Source organism: Sparus aurata, chromosome 23 (assembly GCF_900880675.1).
Source record: "Sparus aurata chromosome 23, fSpaAur1.1, whole genome shotgun sequence".
Classification (NCBI taxonomy): domain Eukaryota; kingdom Metazoa; phylum Chordata; class Actinopteri; order Spariformes; family Sparidae; genus Sparus; species Sparus aurata.
Window position 1 is genome coordinate 995,929 of NC_044209.1, and position 20,836 is coordinate 1,016,764.

Sequence of the window (20,836 nt, forward strand, 5' to 3'; positions counted from 1 at the left end):
TAGGAGTCCAAATGGGTTTTTTGTGCGTCCGGTCATGAGGAATATGCGTACCAATTTTTGTCCTTCTATGTTACAAGTAGGAGGCGGGGCATCACAATAGGGGGCGCTACAGAGCCCACACATCATGGCCACGCCCCATGCCTGCACAGATCTCATCAGGGCGACTCCCTCTGCATTCCTGAGAGATTTGGCCGAGATAGGACATTGTATGAAGAAGTTATGAGGACACGATGCTTTACGGCGAAGGATTCGAATTACCCGCTCCACTGTGGCCAGCAGGTATGACGTAGGATAAAGATTTCCATAACTTTTCATCTTCAAGGTCAGAGGATGCTACTGAGTGACTTTGAAGTCGGTGGTGTTACATCTGTAGGAGGAGATAATTTAAGTACGAAGATTGGCAATATTTCAACATGGCGGCCAAAAGTAGAATGGCAGACTAAGTATTGATGCTGAGATGTGTTCGGGGAGACAGCCTCTACACTTATGAGAAGTTTGGTGTGGATAGGAAATTGTATGTTGAAGTTACAAAGCCTCGATGCTTGACTGCGAGGGGAAAAAATGGTTTCCATCGCCCCGCCCACTAAAGTATGTCACAGCTGAAAGATTTTAATAACTTTTGTTCTCCAAGGCATGAAGAAAATTACTGAGTTGATGTGAAGACTGTTGTGTTTAAGCTCTAGGACAAGATAGTTTTCAAAGTAGGCATGAATTGGACAAAAACGCCGCCACACATCTAAATAGCTGACTTCCTGTTGGAGTGACACTAGGGGTCCCACTGGGTTTTTTGTGCGTCTGGTCATGAGGAATCTGCAAATTGAATTTCGTTCTTCTACGCACTTGTGGGAGGCGGGGATAAACATTAGGGGGCGCTACAGAGCCCGCAGGTCACGACCACGCCCAACGACATTAAATTATCAAATTTTTCGCTTAACGTGACGAATGTTCCAAATTTGTTGAGTTTTTGGGTATGTACAGGCTTCCAAAACTGCAGTTAAAGCACAACGGAAAAATAATAACCAAGAATTAAAACTGCAAGCAGTGATGAACGGGCCCTCACAGTCCGCGCGCGCGTCGGGGCGTGCCGCCGTCCAAACGCGCCGCGGCTTAAGCCCCGTTCCTCGATCGTTGTTCACGGAGGCGGCAACCGCCTGCGTTTGGGACGGTGCACGCCGCGGGTGAATATCAGCCTCTTCTCCCAACGTGTGTTTGTAACGCGGTGGGTTACCCTGCCAGTATCAAGCGCTTTCAGGTGAAGTCAGAACAACTTCGTGCAATCCACAGAAATCCTAATGGGCTGCAGGTGAATGATTTCTAAAACATTTAATAATCGGGTACGTTTTGACAATCGATTCTGCACCGTTACGTTGTGTGAAGTGTTACGGCCTTCTCTAGATTGGAAGTGGGACAGAGAAGGGGGGGTTGTGGCTTGCAGTAAACTTCCTCCGCCCTAAATTCAAACCTGGGTCCACTGCGTATGTGGCATGCACTCCAACCACTCGACCACCGGCGCAGATAAGACACTGCCTTCTGTTGTCACCGTGAAGGCAGGAAGGCAGCGCATCATAGGGGAGGATGGAAGTGGAATGCCACAGATTTAGATAGGTAGTGGAGTGCAGCCAGATGTGATTCTTCCTTTTGGAAAGGGACAGCGGTCAAGTGACCAGGTTTGACGAGCGTCCTGCAGTAGCGGTGTTTAACCAAAGAACTCACTCAGTTGTTTCATATCGAAGTGGAATTCACTTCGTTCATCGCGGAAGAGTTGGGCAGAATCACAACTACACACATCTTGTTGTGTGCCACATTGACAGGGCAGACACAACACGCAAATGGCATTCTTAGCAAATTGGCTTATTTGAAAATTGTGTGCTGTGGCTCACTACCACTCACTTATCCATTATGTGGCTCAACCCATTACCATTCAAATATGCCCTGTTGTAACGTGCAATTCAGACAAAACTACCTGCAAATGCCATGTACATCTGACTATGTTTGTCATCACTGCACATAAATATGTGCAGAATAATGCTTCACTTGCCCTCTTTCAAAAATGTATTTATGGCTGTCTATCAGTGTCAAGCTTTTGATCTAAGTTCTGCTTTGTTTACCAGTTTTTATTCCAAGAAGTGCATGCTGCCACCTTTTGAAGTTTCAATAAAATCTGATGAATATGCGGCTGACTTACTGGAATTGAATGGAATCAGTCAGAGGTTATCTAGATAGGATACATGTGCCTTGAAAGACAACAGTGCCATCTAGTGGCGACTTGTATCACGTACACCATACATTCATGTGCTTCTAAGCTAAATAGACCACTTCCTGTTGGACTGAGAGTGTGGGTGTAAATGAGTCATTTGTGCGTCTTGTCATAACACACATGCATGCCAAATTTCATTCATGTACATGCATGTAGGGCGCCAAAATTGACTGCGATAAAACTTACTTCATGTTTCCAGTGGGTTTCCAGCGGGTGGCGCTATGGATATGACACAGTATTGATGCACAGATCTATTCAGGGCGACTCCCTCTAGATTCCCTCTAGATTTGGCCGAGCCAGGAAATAGTATGAAGGAGATATCAGGACTTGATGCTTCATGGCGAAGGATTGTTATGGCGGGCTCTGCAACTGCCAGCAGGAATGACGTAGGATAAAGATTTTAATAACTTTTCATCTTCAAGGTCAGAGGATGCTACTGAGTGACTTTGAAGTCGGTGGTGTTACATCTGTAGGAGGAGATAATTTAAGTACGAAGATTGGCAATATTTCAAAATGGCGTCCAAAATCAAAATGGCCGACTTAGTATTGATGCTGAGATTTATTTGGGGAGACAGCCTCTACACTAAATAGAAGTTTGGTGTGGATAGGTAATTGTATGTTAAAGTTATAAAGCCTCGATGTTTGACCGCGAGGGGAAAAAATGGTTTCCACCGCCCCGCCCACTAAAGCATGTCGCAGCTGAAAGATTTTAATAACTTTTGTTCTCCAAGGCATGAAGAAAATTACTGAGTTAATGTGAAGACTGTGGTGTTTAAGCTCTAGGACAAGATAATTTTCTAAGTAGGCATGAATTTGTCAAAAATTCCGCCACACATCTAAATAACTGACTTCCTGTTGTAGTGAGAGTAAGCATCCAAATGGGTTTTTTGTGCGTCTGGTCATGATGAAGGTGCGTACCAATTTGCGTCCTTCTATGTACAAGTAGGAGGCGGGGCATCACAATAGGGGGCGCTACAGAGCCCACGCGTCACCGCCACGCCCCATGACCACACAGATCTCATCAGGGCGACTCCCTCTGCATTCCTGAGAGATTTGGCCGAGATAGGAAATTGTATGAAGAAGTTATGAGGACACGATGCTTTACGGCGAAGGATTCGAATTGCCCGCTCCACTGTGGCCAGCAGGTATGACGTAGGATAAAGATTTTAATAACTTTTCATCTTCAAGGTCAGAGGATGCTACTGAGTGACTTTGAAGTCGGTGGCGTTACGTCTGTAGGAGGAGATAATTTAAGTACGAAGATTGTCAATATTTCAACATGACGGCCAAAATCAAAATGGCAGACTAAGTATTGATGCTGAGATGTGTTCGGGGAGACACCCTCTACACTTACGAGCAGTTTGGTGTGGATAGGAAATTGTATGTTGAAGTTATAAAGCCTCGATGCTTGACCGCGAGGGAAAAAAATGGTTTCCACCGCCCCGCCCACTAAAGTATGTCGCAGCTGAAAGATTTTAATAACTTTTGTTCTCCAGGGCATGAAGAAAATTACTGAGTTAATGTGAAGACTGTGGTGTTTAAGCTCTAGGACAAGATAGTTTTCAAAGTAGGCATGAATTGGACAAAAACGCCACCACACATCTAAATAGCAGACTTCCTGTTGGAGTGACAGTATGGTCCCACCAGACTTTTTTGTGCGTCTGGTCATGAGGAATCTGCGTATTGAATTTCGTTCTTCTACGCACTTGTGGGAGGCGGGGATGAACATTAGGGGGCGCTACAGAGCCCGCAGGTCACGACCTCGCCCAACGACATTAAATTATCAAATTTTTCGCCAGATGTGATGTATATTCAAAATTTGGTGAGTTTTTGAATATGTTCAGGCGTCCAAAACTGCAGTCAAAGCGCAGAAGAATAATAATTTCTGTCCTTCCAATAACAATAGGGACCTCACAGGTCGATGACCTGCTCGGGCCCTAATAATTCTTCCAATTACAATAGGGACCTCACAGGTCGATGACCTGCTCGGGCCCTAATAATTCTTCCAATTACAATAGGGACCTCACAGGTCGATGACCTGCTCGGGCCCTAATAATCCTTCCAATTACAATAGGGACCTCACAGGTCGATGACCTGCTCGGGCCCTAATAATCCTTCCAATTACAATAGGGACCTCACAGGTCGATGACCTGCTCCGGCCCTAATTCTTCCAATTACAATAGGGACCTCACAGGTCTATGACCTGCTCGGGCCCTAATAAGAAGAATAATTCTTCCAATTACAATAGGGACCTCACAGGTTGATGACCTGCTCGGGCACTAATAAGAAGAATAATTTTTCCAATTACAATAGGGACCTCACAGGTCGATGACCTGCTCGGGCACTAAAAACCCACCAAGCACACCAAAATGAACAAAAGAACCAAAACTACATTCACACAAACAAACTGGACCGGAGGTACGAGTCACGACCTGCGGGTTGTGACATTAGGAATTGGAACAAGGTACCTTTTAGTAGTAGTAGTAGTAGTAGTAGTAGTAGTAGTAGTAGTAGGTTTTGGCTGCCTATGCAGGTAGGGATGCCGGGATGCCGTAGTGATTAGCTTCATATTTTATCATGTAAGACTTTGTAAGGTGCTTGCTGAGACATTGGTGGAGAACCATTAGATTATTATAGTTTACACTTTTAGAGAATGATTCAATGAAAAAGTGGCGAGGGAAGGTGACAGTCTCAATGTTATGAACTAATCAGTCTGGTACTCTATGTCCCTGACCAACCATGTTTACCAGGCTAATGGACTCCATACCAGTACTAACAATAACACTAGCAGGCTCTCTCTGCGACCTGCTGAGTGCTACATCCCTAGTGTCAAACCTGCTTCAAACACCTGTCTATATTGCTAGACAAAACAGCAGTGCCGACTCCAGTAGGATGAAGGACGTCTGCTCTCAGCAGGTGGGGGCGACCCCAGAAAGAGGGCCAGTTATCCACAAACCTGTATCCCTGCTCCCTATAGTGACGCACCAGCCAGCGGTTCATAGGGGTAAGGGACCAGAGACAATTACTCAATGCCAACACATCTTTCTTGCAACCTGAAAAGTCCTGGCTAGGCTATCTTTTGTAATCTCAGACTGCTTCTGACAAATATTGTTGTGCCAACATGAATTACAATGTTGCTGTAGCTTGTGTGCCTGAGTTCCCTGTTTAGCCCTGTGTGATGCCAGCACCCCAAGATTAGCCTCTATGTCGAAGCTCTGGCCCCAGGTAAACAGTAAACAGTGGCTGACTACGCTAACTTAACGTTGCAGGTAATGGAGTCCCCTATCACTAGCGTGTGGAGTTTAGCCCCGTCAGCTGGGGCTGGAGAGGCATGCGAGCCGGGCTAACAACTGGGCTAGCAAGGACAGAAAACTGGTTAGCAGTCGGGAGGGGTGACTGCTGACCAGCCCACACAACCGGTGACCTGCTCCTGTGCCCTCTCCCACGCCGCGACCGAGCAGGAACAAACTCCACAGCAGCTGCCGACGAGACTGAGCTAGTGCTAAGGCTAGCAGGCCTGCTATCAGGCCCGGGGTTAACACTATCTGCAGTGCCCATGTTTCTAGCTGAAAGAATCTGCTCTAGCTCACGGACATGTCTCTCTAATAGGGACACCCTATCAGTGACTGTAGAGCATTCAGCACAGGCCATCGTAACACTTGTTCATCGAGGCCGTGTTGACTGCAGTGAAAGGCAAAGAAGCAGTGAGCTAAGCTAGCTTGAGGAAGCTAACTGGGTAGCAACAGACTACCCAGTAAAAGAAGCTCAATTCAACAAAATACCTACAGGTTATAAAGTTAAGTGTTAGCTACGGTACAAAACTAGTGTGACTATGAAGACCAAGAAATCGTAGAAGAATATACAGCAAAGATAGATGGAGAAGTAGAGAGACACAGTAAACAGCTTTCGATCTCACAGAAGTCCCAATGTGCGTCACTGGAAGCTTCATCCGTGATCTTTGAGTTGAGTGTTGTGTGGGGAAGGCCAGGCAGACTGAGGAGATCTGAGCCGCTCTGTAGAAGCTTTAGCGATATTGGATTTTTACATTTTTAGACAAAAAAGTGGATTTATCCTGTGTATGTGTGAATGCAGCTGGCAGGGAAATGGATGAGTCCTTGTTGATGAAGGTTCTCAGTCATCCAGTTCATGGTAATTCTTAGTGCTGTATTGTAGTCGACTGGACTTGTTTCGGTTTGTTGAAGATGTTTCACCTCTCATCCAAGAGGCATCTTCAGTTCCAACTAACTGGAGGGAAGCTGTAGGCTTTTAAACTCTGAGTGGTTGTTTAGCTGTCTGGGGAGGGAACTCAGTACTGCATTGTAGGTGGGTGATAAATAATGTCGTAGGTCACCTCCTTTGTCTACTATGTCAAACTAGAATGACCTTCTTTGAACAGAAGATGTGGCCTATGACATTACTTATTACCCACCTACAATGAAGTACTAGCCCTTTTTACACAGCGTCTCCACATTATCTCCGGAGCGGTTGTTCGCCAATTCTCCGCCGATGGTGATTCACACAGAGCGAAGCATCTCCGCCGTTCCGCCGTGTAATTCACACAGAGAGCCGGGGCTGCGGCTCCTAAAGAGGTGTGACGGTACACCTCATGTTGATAACGTCGGTGTTTCCCAGGTGTTCCCCCTGTTAATCTAAACCCACGGACAGTATATAATCAAATGTATGCTGTTATCAGTGTTGGGAAGATTACTTTGGAAATGTAGTTGGTTACAATTACAAGTTACCCTGTTGAAAATGTAATAGTAGTGTAACTATTTCAATTACTTTCTCAAAGTAATGTAACTAATTACATTTGATTACATTATGATTACTTTTCTTAATTTTGAATGAAATCTCTCAATTGTTAACCATTTTCACATTTTAAGACCTATAGTGTGATAAACCTTTCAGTTCAAAGGTTTAACCATATATTATGAGTCTAACCTTAGGCCTGTGCTGCAAAGGAGGCTCACTTCCTCACTAAATGGAGCGACAACGGGCTGATTTCAGCCAAGAGGAGCAGGTTGTTTTAATGGAGAGAGTATGAGCGATACAAAAAAGCCTGATCACAGCCTGAAGCAACAGTGTTGCTGCAAATATGACAAGAGGAGGCTGATTTTAATTTCTGACATCTCTACATTGAGCTGCTTTTAAATATGAAGCTTTAGAGCAACAACAACTGTTGTTTTAAACTGTGTTTTATATTGTTTTCATATATTTCACTGATCGCAATTATAAAATGCCAGTGTGTGTTTTATTGAAAGCGAGGCTGGTGTGCGTATGAAAATAGGTTACAGTGGGTTTTTTAGGTGCTGTAGGTACAAGCAAATCTAATGTTGTCTCTGTACAATGACCTTTTTAAAAGTGAGAAAACAGAGTAGACCTACTCAAAATGTGCGTTTGGACAACACATAACAGGCGAAACAATTAATTTATTCATGGCCACATTAAGTTAAATTATCTGTCCTGCTGCGAGCGCACAACTTCTTTCAGTGGTGAGTGACTGTATATAAAAGTAAATAGGCTATAGCCTAATAAATGACCTCCTGACGCGAGTCGGATCAACAGCTGAGCAGCGTATCCCCTCAGATGAACATCTGTAGGCGGAGACGCTCAGAGAGAAAGCAAACAGCAGCGGATCAGCGCGATCTCTCCCTCCGTACAAATGCTCTGTTCTGATCCAGCTCCACTGGACTTTCAAAGTAAAGGTCACGCCAGCTGTAAATGAGTTAAATAGTGAAACAGTTGATTTTATGATTAAACAATGAACAGAACCTGGTCGGGACCAGGTTATGAGCTAAGCATAAGTTACCATGGTGATCTAGTCGGGTTAAAAGAGAGCCACCTTTGTAATACAGGGAAGCCTGGCTTCTGTCTGTATTAAGTGTTTTTTGTATTTTCCAGCACAGGAACATCTTGTGCGCCGCCGACACTGTTGCTGCTGAGTCTGACTGCCGCCGTACGGTTTGTCGGTTGAGTCGAATGGCACATGACCAGAGAGCCAATCACAAGCGTCAGTTTTTTGAAGGAGGATGTTGATATGAAAAAAACTAAAAACAAACATGAATCCAGGGGGGCGAAAAACTATTTGATAAATCCGAGCTTTTGCGGCGATTTTTCAAATGTAACTTAAGTTGTAATCATTGAAATTTCCAAAAGCAACTGTAATTTAATTACATATTTTCTCCCAGTAATTTAACGGATTACAATTACGTAAATTTTGTAATTAAATTACGTAACGTCGTTACATGTAATTCGTTACGTTATTCGTTACAACACTGTTAACTTCCAAGTCCGAGTCGAGTCTCAAGTCTTTTATTTTTTTCCAAGTCAAGTCACAAGTCATAAAAACAGCGACTCGAGTCGACCCGAGTCCAAGTCACAGTGACTCGAGTCCCCATCTCTGGTGTAGGTTCATGGGAGAGAGAACTGTCCTAATGGGAGCAAAACACAGGTTTCAAACTGTTGGAAACAATGGTCTGAAATGACTTGACTGCTACATGTCACAGAGTGAAAGGACAGGCAGTAATCCACTGTTGTGTGTTTAGCACGTGTAGAAAACTGTGAATTAAATCACCTGCAGGTCTGCCAGGCTGGCTGCATGACAAGGACAAACCCAGCTCAGGGATTAAGACTGTGGTTGAAGTAGTATTCAGGAGAGATACTGTCAGTGGGGTCACACCAGTTCTTCTTTCTTTGTCCCTCCTATAGCCTGGGCTAGGAACTATTTACAAGATAAAGTCAATTAGGGCCCGAGCAGGTCATCGACCTGTGAGGTCCCTATTGTAATTGGAAGAATTATTCTTCGTTATTATTATTCCGATCCGACATCGACTGCAGTTTTGGATGCCTGAACATAATCGAAAACTCTCCAAATTTGGAATTTGCGTCCGGTTAAGGAAAAATAGCGATCCTGCATTGTCAATGGGCGTGGTCGTGACCTGCGGGCTCTGTAGCGCCCCCTAATGTTCATCCCCGCCTCCCACAAGTGCGTAGAAGAACGCAATTCAATTTGGAGATTCCTCATGACCAGACGCACAAAAAACCCAGTGGGACCCCTAGTGTCACTCCAACAGGAAGTCAGCTATTTAGATGTGTGGCGGCGTTTTTGTCCAATTCATGCCTACTTTGAAAACTATCTTGTCCTAGAGCTTAAACACAACAGTCTTCACATTAACACAGTAATTTTCTTCATGCCTTGGAGAACAAAAGTTATTAAAATCATTCTGCTGTGACATACTTTAGTGGGCGGGGCGATGGAAACCATTTTTTCCCCTCGCGGTCAAGCATCGAGCCTTTATAACTTCAACATACAATTTCCTATCCACACCAAACTTCTCATAAGTGTAGAGGCTGTCTCCCCGAACACATCTCAGCATCAATACTTAGTCTGATATTTTACTTTTGGCCGCCATGTTGAAATATCGCCAATCTTCGTACTTAAATTATCTCCTCCTACAGATGTAACGCCACCGACTTCAAAGTCACTCAGTAGCATCCTCTGACCTTGAAGATGAAAAGTTATAGAAATCTTTATCCTACGTCATACCTGCTGGCCACAGTGGAGCGGGCAATTCGAATCCTTCGCCGTAAAGCATCGTGTCCTCATAACTTCTTCATACAATGTCGTATCTCGGCCAGATCCCTCAGGAATGCAGAGGGAGTCGCCCTGATGAGATCTGTGTAGTCATGGGGCGTGGCCGTGATGCGTGGGCTCTGTAGCGCCCCCTATTGTGATGCCCCGCCTCCTACATGTAACATAGAAGGACGAAAAAATGGTACGCATATTCCTCATGACCGGACGCACAAAAAACCCATTTGGACTCCTAGTGTCAGTTATAACTTCAACATGCAATTTCCTATCCACACCAAACTGCTTGTAACTGTAGATGCTGTCTCCCCGAACAAATCTCAGCATCAATACTTAGTCTGCCATTTTGCGTTTGGCCGCCATGTTGAATTACGCCAATCTTCGTACTTAAATTATCTCCTCCTACAGATGTAACACCACTGACTTCAAAGTCACTCAGTAGCATCCTCTGACCTTGAAAATGAAAAGTTATTAAAATCTTTATCCTAAGTCATACCTGCTGGCATTTGTGGAGCCTGCCATAACAATCCTTCGTCATGAAGCATCAAGTGCTGATATCTCCTTCATACTATTTCCTAGCTCGGCCAAATCTAGAGGGAATCTAGAGGGAGTGGCCCTGAATAGATCTGTGCATCAATACTGTGTCATATCAATAGCGCCACCCACTGGAAACATGAAGCAAGTTTTATTTCAGGCAATTTGGGCATCCTACATGCATGTACATGAATGAAATGTGACACGCATGTGTGTCATGACAAGACGCACAAATGACTCATTTACACCCACACTCTCAGTCAAACAGGAAGTGGTCAATTGTGCTTAGAAGCACATGAATTGATGGTGTAGGTGATGCAAGTCGCCACTAGATGGCACTGTTGTCTTTCAAGGCACATGTATCATATTCATCAGATTTTATTGAAACTTTAAAAGGTGGCAGCATGCACTTCTTGGGATAAAAACTAGTAAACAAAGAAGAACTTAGATCAAAAGCTTGACACTGATAGACAGCCATAAATACATTTTTTGAAAGAAGGCAAATGAAGCATTATTCTACACATATTTATGTGCAGTGATGACAAACATAGTCAGATGTACATGGCATTTGCAGGTAGTTTTGTCTGAATTGCACGTTACAACAGGGCATAGTTGAAGGGTAATGGGTTGAGCCACATAATGGATAAGTCAGTGGTAGTAAGCCACAGCACACAATTTTCAAATAAGCCAATTTGCTAAGAATGCCATTTGCGTGTTGTGTCTGCCCTGTCAAGGTGGCACACAACAAGATGTGTGTAGCTGTGATTCTGCCCAACTCTTCCGCGATGAACGAAGTGGATTCCACATCGATATGAAACAACTGAGTGGGTTCTTCGGTTAAACACCGCTACTGCAGGACGCCCGTCAAACCTGGTCACTTGACCGCTGTCCCTTTTCAAAAGGAAGAATCACCTCTGGCTGCACTCCACTACCTATCTTAATCTGTGGCATTCCACTTCCATCCTCCCCTATGATGCGCTGCCTTCCTGCCTTCACGGTGACAACAGAAGGCAGTGTCAGGCAGGCAATTTGGGCAGTCGAGTGGTTGGCGTGCATGCCACATATGCAGTGGACCCAAGTTCGAATTTAGGGCGGAGGAAGTTTACTGCAAGCCACAACCCCCCCCCCTCTGTCCCACTTCCAATCTGTTCCCTGCAAAAACACAGGTGTCCGTGCCTGAATTCCAGACAAAGGCAAAGAGAAGGCCGTAACACTTCACACAACGTAACGGTGCAGAATTGATTGTCAAAACGTACCCGATTATTAAGTGTTTTAGAAATCATTCACCTGTCGTCCATTTGGATTTCTGACTTCCCCTGAAAGCGCTTAATACTGGCAGGGGCAGCCCACCGCGTTACAAACACACGTTGGGAGAAGATGCTGATATTCACCCCCGGCGTGCACCGTCCCAAACGCAGGCGGTTGCCGCCTCCGTGAACACCGAGCAACGGGGCTTAAGCCGCGGCGCGTTTGGACGGCGGCACGCCCCGACGCGCGCGCGGACTGCGAGGGCCCGTTCATCACTGCTTGCAGTTTTAATCTGAATATGTTACCTTTATATCAGACAGTCAAACACATTTCATAATGAATGTCATTGTTTTAAATATTCATGTTTACATTCACTTGTGTTTCTCAGCTCCTGTTCTGCAGCACTCTATGTGATGTCAATTAATGCTGTGTGTACTTCTGTAACTGTATGATACCTACAGCATATGTTCACCAGGTCTCTCTTGTGAAAGAAATAATGATGCAGAGATCATCTATTCAGTTTTCTTCTGTAAAATGTAATCATTCATTAACATATCAATAATGTAACTTTAACATTAATTACAATAAAGCTTTGTTGAGTTTAAATTAAATATACCTCAAAAGACTTCCTGGTAAAACACACTATAAGGAAGTTTAGTGGGTAATGAATCTCAGTTTAATATTGATACCTCCATCTGACCTGCAAGATTCTCTATCTCTTATAATTACTATCGTAACTCTTAATGCCTGCCACACGTCAGATTCCAATCTGTCTTGGTTGGATAAGTGGAAAACTATTCTTTATGGAGGAGTGCTCAACCCAAGTAAAAAAAGAATGTACTTTATTGTATTTCAAGTATATTTATATTTCTGATAGTATGTTGAAAATGTACTCACACAAATTGTACTTTTTGGAAATATATAAAAAGCATACTAGCATCACACTTTCACGCTAACCCTTTAACACACTTTGAAATAATTATACTATATTACACTTTATAGAAATATATTATACCAAAATATACTTTAAGTAAAAGTTATGTGTACTTTCTAAAGTGTACTTATTTGAATTTGTTTTTACACATATTTTTGATATATTTTAAATTGTATGCTTAAAATTGTCATTGTAACATACACTGAAAGCATATTTTAAAAGTACACATTTTAATATCAACACTGTAATATTAAGTTTGAGTGTATTTTAAGTTACATTTGAGTCTAATTATGAAGTGAAGTTATTCACGCTAGTACTTTAGGACATTCTTTTAGAAAGTGTTGTATGAAAATGCACTTAAACCCATTTATGAAATCTTGTGCTGTGTGTAAAGTACACAGATAGCAATTATTGCAGCTGTTCTGTAATGTTTAATCAGTTTGGCAAAAGAAATATGATACATCTTACACACAAAATGACATTAAACAAAACATTAAATGCACACTTCAAAAGTACAGGTGCACAAAAAAAGTGTGTTCTGCTGAAAAGCAAGGGGTTTAAAGTTGGTGCAGTGCTACGATTTAACAGATAGCATCACCCATACTGCAACAGACAAGTTAATACTGGCTAAATTATAAGCAAAAAAATGAAGTTCACTCACACTGTGTTAACATTGTCACAAGTGTTCAAAAAAGAACATTTCATTGGTATTGTTTAATGGAGAAAAAGCAGGGCTACTGCAAACAAGACCAATTGGAGAGTGTACAGATCAAAAAGTCGCTGACAGTATTCATGCGTATAGGACTGATATGTAGAGGTCGGTTTGGCATTGATGTCCATAAAGAAGTAGCTCCCAGAGAATTTTTGTCTCTTTCAACATTGTTGGGAAGTGGAATGACATACATTTTGTTCTTGGACTTAACCATTACACATTTACTCTTGAGTGATTGGGGATGCACTGCAAATACATTATTGGTGTAAGACACCTCATTTATAAATGTGGAAGATATATTTAACTGAGCATCTCTACACACCTTTCTTCCACTCTTGGCAAGCTCTTTTACTAAAATACAGAAGTTGGTGGATGTAGACGAGGCCCCATCATCAGATGTAAAAGCCACCAGGGTCATAACTTAGCAGAATGTTCCATCATTTAACTGTACAACTGAATTATTTCTCTTCTGTATTTTGTTGTTCTTGGTGTCTCTGGTTGAGTCTCGTCAGAATTCAAATGTCTCTTCAAATTTCTTTTTGCTGCCATGATGATTTTATATAGTAACTGCAAGACAGTGCCTGACCAATCAAGTGCATCAGTTTCGTTTCTCACTTTCAGCCAATCAGAGCCGCGGACGTTGTCATCCGACATCCGTTGCATCTGAGCGGGGTCAGGTCAGTCGCGTGAAGGCAGGTTTGCAGGTTAGGAGGATACAATGTTTAAATTCGCCGTCTACTACTTATTTGTTAAAACACTTAAAGTGGAAAGTACGTCGCTCATTCTTGGTAGCGACCAGTTCACCCAAGTGGCATCCAAGCCGGACCTTGATGACGACGCGAACTGGATTGAAATAAAATGGCCCACGAGAAAAGAACCAAACAGGACGGTGCCTGCTAAGGTGCTGTTATTTGGAGGCAAGTATGGAGAATACGGTGATGGGTAATAGGTATACTGAATACTTATTATTTTTCCAACTCGGTCAGCTAGCTAGCAGCTGACTGTTTAATTTGGTCGTTGTTATGAAAAATGTCTAGGCTAAACTTATTTGTTGTACTCTTTTTGTTATGTCAGATTCCTACAAAGAACTTGTGTCGAAGAAGAATTTATTCCTTCTCGGTAAGGATATCTGGGCCGAGGACGAAAGCAGGGGTGTGCGCATGAAAAAGAAAATGTGTGCGACCGACGTAGTGAAGCCTAAAACGGCCACACAGGTGAGTGCAACCACATTCCTTCAAGATGCACTAGCTGACATGCTGTCTCCAATACTTTGGCTAGCGACACATCCAGGTGCTTTCTGGTAGCCTACAGGTCTTGACAAAATTCAAATCATTTACCTAAGTAAAAAAACAAAACAAAAAATAGTTAAGCAATGCTAAAATTCTCCATTACGAATCATGCATGGAAATTCCCACTCAAGTTAAAGTGCATATTTATGTGAAGTAAAATGTAGCTAAACTATCAAAGTAAATGTACTGATTTGCTCCCTCTGACTGATTTATTGTTATATATGACATTAGATGAATAACACTGAAACATCTTGATGTAGCAGTATTTTGTTGTTGTAGCTGCCAGAGGTAGGTGTACAGATAGATTCAACTACTACCTGCATTTTTATGTACAGAGACACCAAATCTGCTATATCTGAGGGACGGTGAGATAATTAAGGGAACTTTAAATAAGAAGACATTCAAAATGTGAACTTGATAACACAAAGCTTTCTGTAGGACACCAACATGTTTACTTCAAAAACATTTTTAACAGGCAAAGCAAACCAGGATTAAAGAGGCAGCCAGGGACCAGGTGCTACAAAACCTGAAGACTTCCCTGTCTCAGAAGAGGGCCCTGGACACACAAGATCACCTCCACAGTTCTGAGAATGAATCTCCACAACGTGTTCATGGGGTAAGGCATACTTCTTTCTTGAGCTGGGGGGCTACAAAGTTTACAACAGCAAAAACTGTGGTGCCCCTCAGACACTTCACTAAAGGTCTTGATTTGAGGAATATTGGACAGAATCTTTTAGTCCTGTGAATCAGCTATTTTGCATGTTTCTTTGTGTTGATAATTAAGGTAGTTTGTCCATTTTAGTTTTTAAAAACTCAACTACAATTTTAGTTAATGCCAACATGAACTGCTGTGTTATATCTTGTTTTCTAATTAAATAATGTAGTTTCTAGTACAACTCAAATTTCGGGATATAACTAATCATTTTCCTACTTTACCATATAAACGTTTTTATTTAGGGAAAGCGAACAAAGATTGACAAGGCAGTAAGACGTGTGCTTTTACCCTTGGCATCCAGTCCAAGTTCTGATGACGGCACATACATAGGAAGTCCACAACGGCATGAAATTGTAAGTCATACTTCTTTCCCAGCTGTTGTGTACTCTCAGACTAAAACTCTTTCTCTGTTGTATTGCTTTTAACAGCTATTTTCTCTTTTCACTTTTTAAAGTTTCAAGACCATGCCTCAGATGAAGAGTTGGGTTTCTCCTCAGCCCAGAGAATGGCAAGTACATTTATATTGAATATATTATTATGGTAAAATTATTATTATTATATTGAATAAAACTGCATGGAAAACTTAATCTCACAATTGTTACATATCTTATTTTCACATATAAACTCCTTTTGGCTGTCATGTGCATGCCAACTAGGCATAATGTATTTTATTTACTTTTATTTAATATATTCAACAATATAATCATTTTCAAACACCTTTCATTAATGTTTTGTCCCACACGGTATTGTGGATTAGAAGAGAGTCCTTTAAACATACTTTATTTCCTTTGAGAAATAAAGTATAGAAGTCAAAAGCATGTGCATGCACATGTGTGTGTCTAAAAATATTGTCACTAATACAAATAAGGGCTGATAGTAATAAAAAACTAATTTATATAGTACCCTTAGAACAGCATTTATTATAATTACAATCATAAATCTTAATTGACCTACAAAGTGTGCACAGGATTGGATCACAGCTGTCAGATTGTCATTCACAGATCAGTCAGTCAGCATGACAGCTGGACAAACTGTAGTGTTTGTCTATTGTGTTTATTGGGATCCAGAAAAAACAAGCATAAAATAATCACAATCTCTAACATACAAAATGAACACAACATTATATCTGCCGCTGTTTCCTCTAACGATTCATCACATTAGGTTCTGTAAATGTCTATTGTACCTTAATGAAGTTTACTGTGATTCTGATCTCTCATTCTCTCTTGAAGAAGCTGACGGATGATAATACTGGTCATGGCATGGCACCTGGAATGAATGAAATCATGTCGTCCCTTCACGGTGGGTGTTCAGATTGGAATTAGAGGGGTTGACATGTCAGAACACAGTATGTCAGGGTTCGTACGGGTGCTTGAAATCCGTGAAAGTGCTTGAATTTCAATGTTGTGTTTTCAAGGTCTGAAAAGTGCTTGGATTTTAGTTTAGGTGCTTGAAAGTGCTTAAAACTCTGTTTCTTTCACAAAATTGAGATCAGATTTGATAGTTTGCTTATAACAAGGAGAAATAAAATCAGTAAGAGATCCGTATGTGGAGATGTTTCCTCCTGGGCTCCGCTGAGCCTCTCTGCGACCTGCTGGTCTGTGTGTGACCCCGCCCCCTTCGAAGAGAGACGGCAGGAGATGACAAAATGCCGGGAGGCTCATGTGTTAACGAGCGTTGGCTTGAAAATGATAACTACAAACTATGGTTAAGATAAGGACCGAATCAAAGAGTGGCCTCATGCAAAGTCTGCAAAAACGATTTGATGATTTGTGCAATGGGAGTGTCTGCGCTCCAGTCACATGAAATGTAAGTTAACTTAAGACTTGAGTAACTAAGGCCAACGCTGCACGTTAACACTTTGTTTATGTTAACCGCTAACGTTTGCTAAATTAGCATTTTAACAGACTAAATTATATAAAATGTAGGGTTGTCAAAGTTAACATGTTAATTATGGACATAAACTACTAAACCATAGAAAAAATGTACGCGTTAACGCATGTGATTAATATATTAATATGGAAACCATTATATGCTAAAGAATAATTAACGCACCATTAATCACGTTACGTGACCTCGTTAGGTTAGTGCTTGATTATCTGTATGCAGTCTGTGGCCTGTGTGTCGTCACACATGCAGCCTGGTAGCAATAGAGAAGTATGGCTGAGGAGAAGGAGTGGAAGTGTGAAAAGGGAATGTTCACTTTTCTCCACTTTTCATTACTTACTTCTATTAAAGTAAAATTAGATGGAAGCCAAGACTTCTTACAAATAGGTGACACATTTTGACAGTGTTGGGCAAGTTACTCCAAACATGTATCACATTATTTATTTATTACTTGTTACTGTCATTTCAGTAACTTTATTACATTATAATATTACTGTGTAAACATTTGCACAGATTTTTCCTCCCCTGCTAATCTCGCGGTGTTGGCAAATTTGTATAAAAACAACACACCACTTAATTTAGGGTTTAAAATGCACTGTATAACGTGCGTTACTGAGATTTGTACCGAGGAAAATATTACCTTTTTTTTCTTTTTGTAATGCCTTACATTACTGCGTTACAGCAAAAAGTTATGCACTTCAGTAATTGCATTACTTTTGTAACGTGTTACTCCCAACACTGCATTTTGAACATAAAAATGTATGTTAAAAAAGGAAATTACTGGGTGCTCTCAGGTCTTTCTTTGTCTCGGTGCAAGTGTGCCTGAAGAACGCCAAGTGGCTTCCCTCTTTTTTGGATAAAACTTTGTGTTCACCTTTAATTTATAAACTTTTTGCTGTTATGAAACATAATTTTAGATGTTTTCAGCATAATACAATGTACATAATTGATAAAAAGTGATAAAAAAATAAGTATGAGTGTATATATGTTCCTGTAGATATGTATTTTACCCCAGCGATAAGGTGCTGGAAAAATGTGAAAATGACCCTTAAAAGTGCTTGAAAAGTGCTTGAATTTGACCTCTAAAAATGTGTACGAACCCTGGTATGTTTATTAAACAATGATTCAGGGTGTTCCCATATTATTTATTGTCCTGTACTGAGCTTTAGTACTATTACTTTTACTAACTAACTTAACAAATGTTTTCCCACTTATTAATACATTCATCTAGACCTGCCAGAAATGGTTAAATTAATGAGGGAGTGTGTGGAGTGTGTCCGGACATTGATGTCCTCGTTTAGGGGGACCCCCTCATCTGCAGCATCATCATCTTCTGTGGACAGTGAAATTGAAATGGTATGTTATAATTGAGGGATGAACGTTTGTATTCATTACTTGACAGGTCATTCATAAAGAATTCTATATTTGCACTATGGACCTTTTGTCTTTGGCAGCATCATCTTGTTGGTAATTGGGTCAGCAATAAAGTGATGGGATTTAATAGGTTATATGTTTCACAAATCAGTCATATGAATTATCTTGCTGTCAGTGGGAACTTCAACACCACTGGTCATAGCACTCCCTAGTGGGCTATATATACTAGCAGTGTTTCCAAGTAAAGATTGATTTAACATTTTTTAATGTTTGGATAATGTCTATTTATTTCTCATAAGTAGGGAGAGATAATCTGTCCAATTTATCCTCTCTTTCTCTCCCATGTAGCACCCCTTGGCAGGCAGCACAGTGACACTTTCAAAGAGGGCCTTCCTGTGGCTGAATAGATCTCGCATGACCATTTTTGCCCAGGAGCTGGCTGTCCTGGTATTCACAAAGGAGGGCCTTGCACAGTCCACCCTAACTGGAAAGTCTGGGAGGGGGGGGGGGGCCGCCAAAAACACAGCTTGATGTTGACAAAGTGCAGGCTATTACAGGTATGTAATTGTTTTGAGTTACATGTAGCCTATATACAAGCTTTGGTGATTTCTATAGCAGCTAGATCAAAAGAAAACTGACCACCACTAATTACTAAATACATGTTGGACTGTTTACTGGTAGCAGTATTGGTATACTATACTGATAAAATTATTCAGAGTTTTTAGAGGGGTATTCCAGAAAGCCGGTTATGTGAAAACTAAGTACTCACTAAGAAACTCCAGTTTGTTTTTTTTCCCTGAATGAGAGGTATCTTAAACTCTGTGTCAGTCACCATGTCAACTGACTCTGGGAACCTAACCTGCTCGTCTGGCAGCTTTACTTGAAAAAACCCTGAGTCTGACGGAGCTATCTGACAGCCCTGTCCTTTCCTTCTCAACAGTATAATGTTGACGCAGAAATTATTCAACTAGTTTTACAACAGGGGGATTATTTAGATTCGTTTATATGAGATTTCATTCCCTGAGCCGAACGGTACCACTTCTCATCAGTCCGTCATTTATCTGAACAATATTCTCAGTCCGGCTGCACATCGAATATCAGGCTACACGTCACTGCTGACGTGCTCTCAGATCTGGACCTCTTCATTTTTATCACTTTGCAGGTTAATCAATCACTTTCCAGCAGTCAGAAAAAGAGGAATCATTCACATTTCATTTGGCTTTCTTTATTTCCCACATATAGCTACAAAAGTAGGCTAACCATCAGCTTGCATTGCCTCCAACAACGCAATTTCAAAGTACATGTTTCTAATTTGCTGCCGCATTTAGGATAATATTAAATAACTTATAGTACTATCTGTAGATGAAAGTGTGTGACTGCCTCTTGGGTCCTGGGGTGAGTGACGCCCTCAGCCTCTGGTCACCCAGCGACCTGACTCAGGACCAGCTCCTCTGCCTCTGTTAGATGTGGTGGTGGTGGAGGTGAGCACCACCTCTGCCTTCTTCCACATTCATTTACTCAGCAGGATGTTAGAAGACAGGATGTGTGTTAATCTACTGATTAACACACATCCTGTCTTCTAACATTGGTAAAAGCTGCTAGAAGCTGAAATATCCACTGAATAAACTTTTACCTTATTTAATATGCAGAATGTGAATAAAACCAGAGTGAGGAGCAATCACTGTTTTTATAGCCTATATTCAGAATTTCACTTCCCAGATTAAGTCAACTCAGAGTTCAGGGTAGGGTTCGAGTTTGCTGAACCTCCTTTCTGGAATACCCCTTTGATGTACTGTTCAAAATACTATGAATATGCTGCGTGACTCATTGTCTCTTGTCTATTCGGTCAACAGTCGCTGTTCTTCTGGAGTTTCCACAGACGAGTGTCTCTGATGTGCGCGCGGCCATCACACGAAAGTGTAACAATGAGCAGTTCAGCCAAAAAAAAGGAACTTAATGTGTGGTGTGTGTTTCTGTATGGTGGGAGGGGTTAGGCGTGCAATAATAAGGAATGTTGTTTTTCATTGTTCACTATTTCTCAGTGTTCTGTAAAGTTTATGTGTAATGTTTAGGTCTGCGGCCTCAAATGGACCTATTTCTACAAGGTGTACTAAAGTACCAATATTTGGAAATGTTCAAAAGACATAATGTAAATGTTCATACATTTGTTGTATAAATGTTAAGAGATAGTACAAGTTTTTTCTATTTAAAATGTACTATTCTGAATAAGATATGGTACAAATACATTAAAGTATATTGTTTCACCTGGAAGTAGTCCCACTATTCTTTCAGCCTTTAGTA

General features: G+C 41.5%; 1 protein-coding gene across 6 annotated transcripts in view; it reads left to right on the forward strand.

Moving 5' to 3' along the window:
* Positions 1-20,806, forward strand: part of LOC115575590 (uncharacterized) — a 59,648-nt gene extending 38,842 nt beyond the window's left edge. Inside the window, exons 1-9 of one of the 6 annotated variants that reach the window (XM_030407784.1) lie at positions 11,918-14,190; positions 14,348-14,487; positions 15,038-15,178; positions 15,520-15,630; positions 15,732-15,785; positions 16,507-16,576; positions 18,393-18,517; positions 18,884-19,092; positions 20,389-20,806. In XM_030407784.1, the coding sequence (XP_030263644.1) occupies positions 13,992-14,190; positions 14,348-14,487; positions 15,038-15,178; positions 15,520-15,630; positions 15,732-15,785; positions 16,507-16,576; positions 18,393-18,517; positions 18,884-19,066 (1,023 nt within the window). In that variant the 5' untranslated portion in view covers positions 11,918-13,991 and the 3' untranslated portion in view covers positions 19,067-19,092; positions 20,389-20,806. Of the gene's footprint in view, positions 1-11,917; positions 14,191-14,347; positions 14,488-15,037; positions 15,179-15,519; positions 15,631-15,731; positions 15,786-16,506; positions 16,577-18,392; positions 18,518-18,883; positions 19,093-20,388 lie in introns of those variants that run through there. The other 5 variants (XM_030407785.1, XM_030407786.1, XR_003982694.1 and 2 more) reach the window with 5 other exon arrangements.
* The last annotated feature ends 30 nt before the right edge of the window (positions 20,807-20,836 follow it).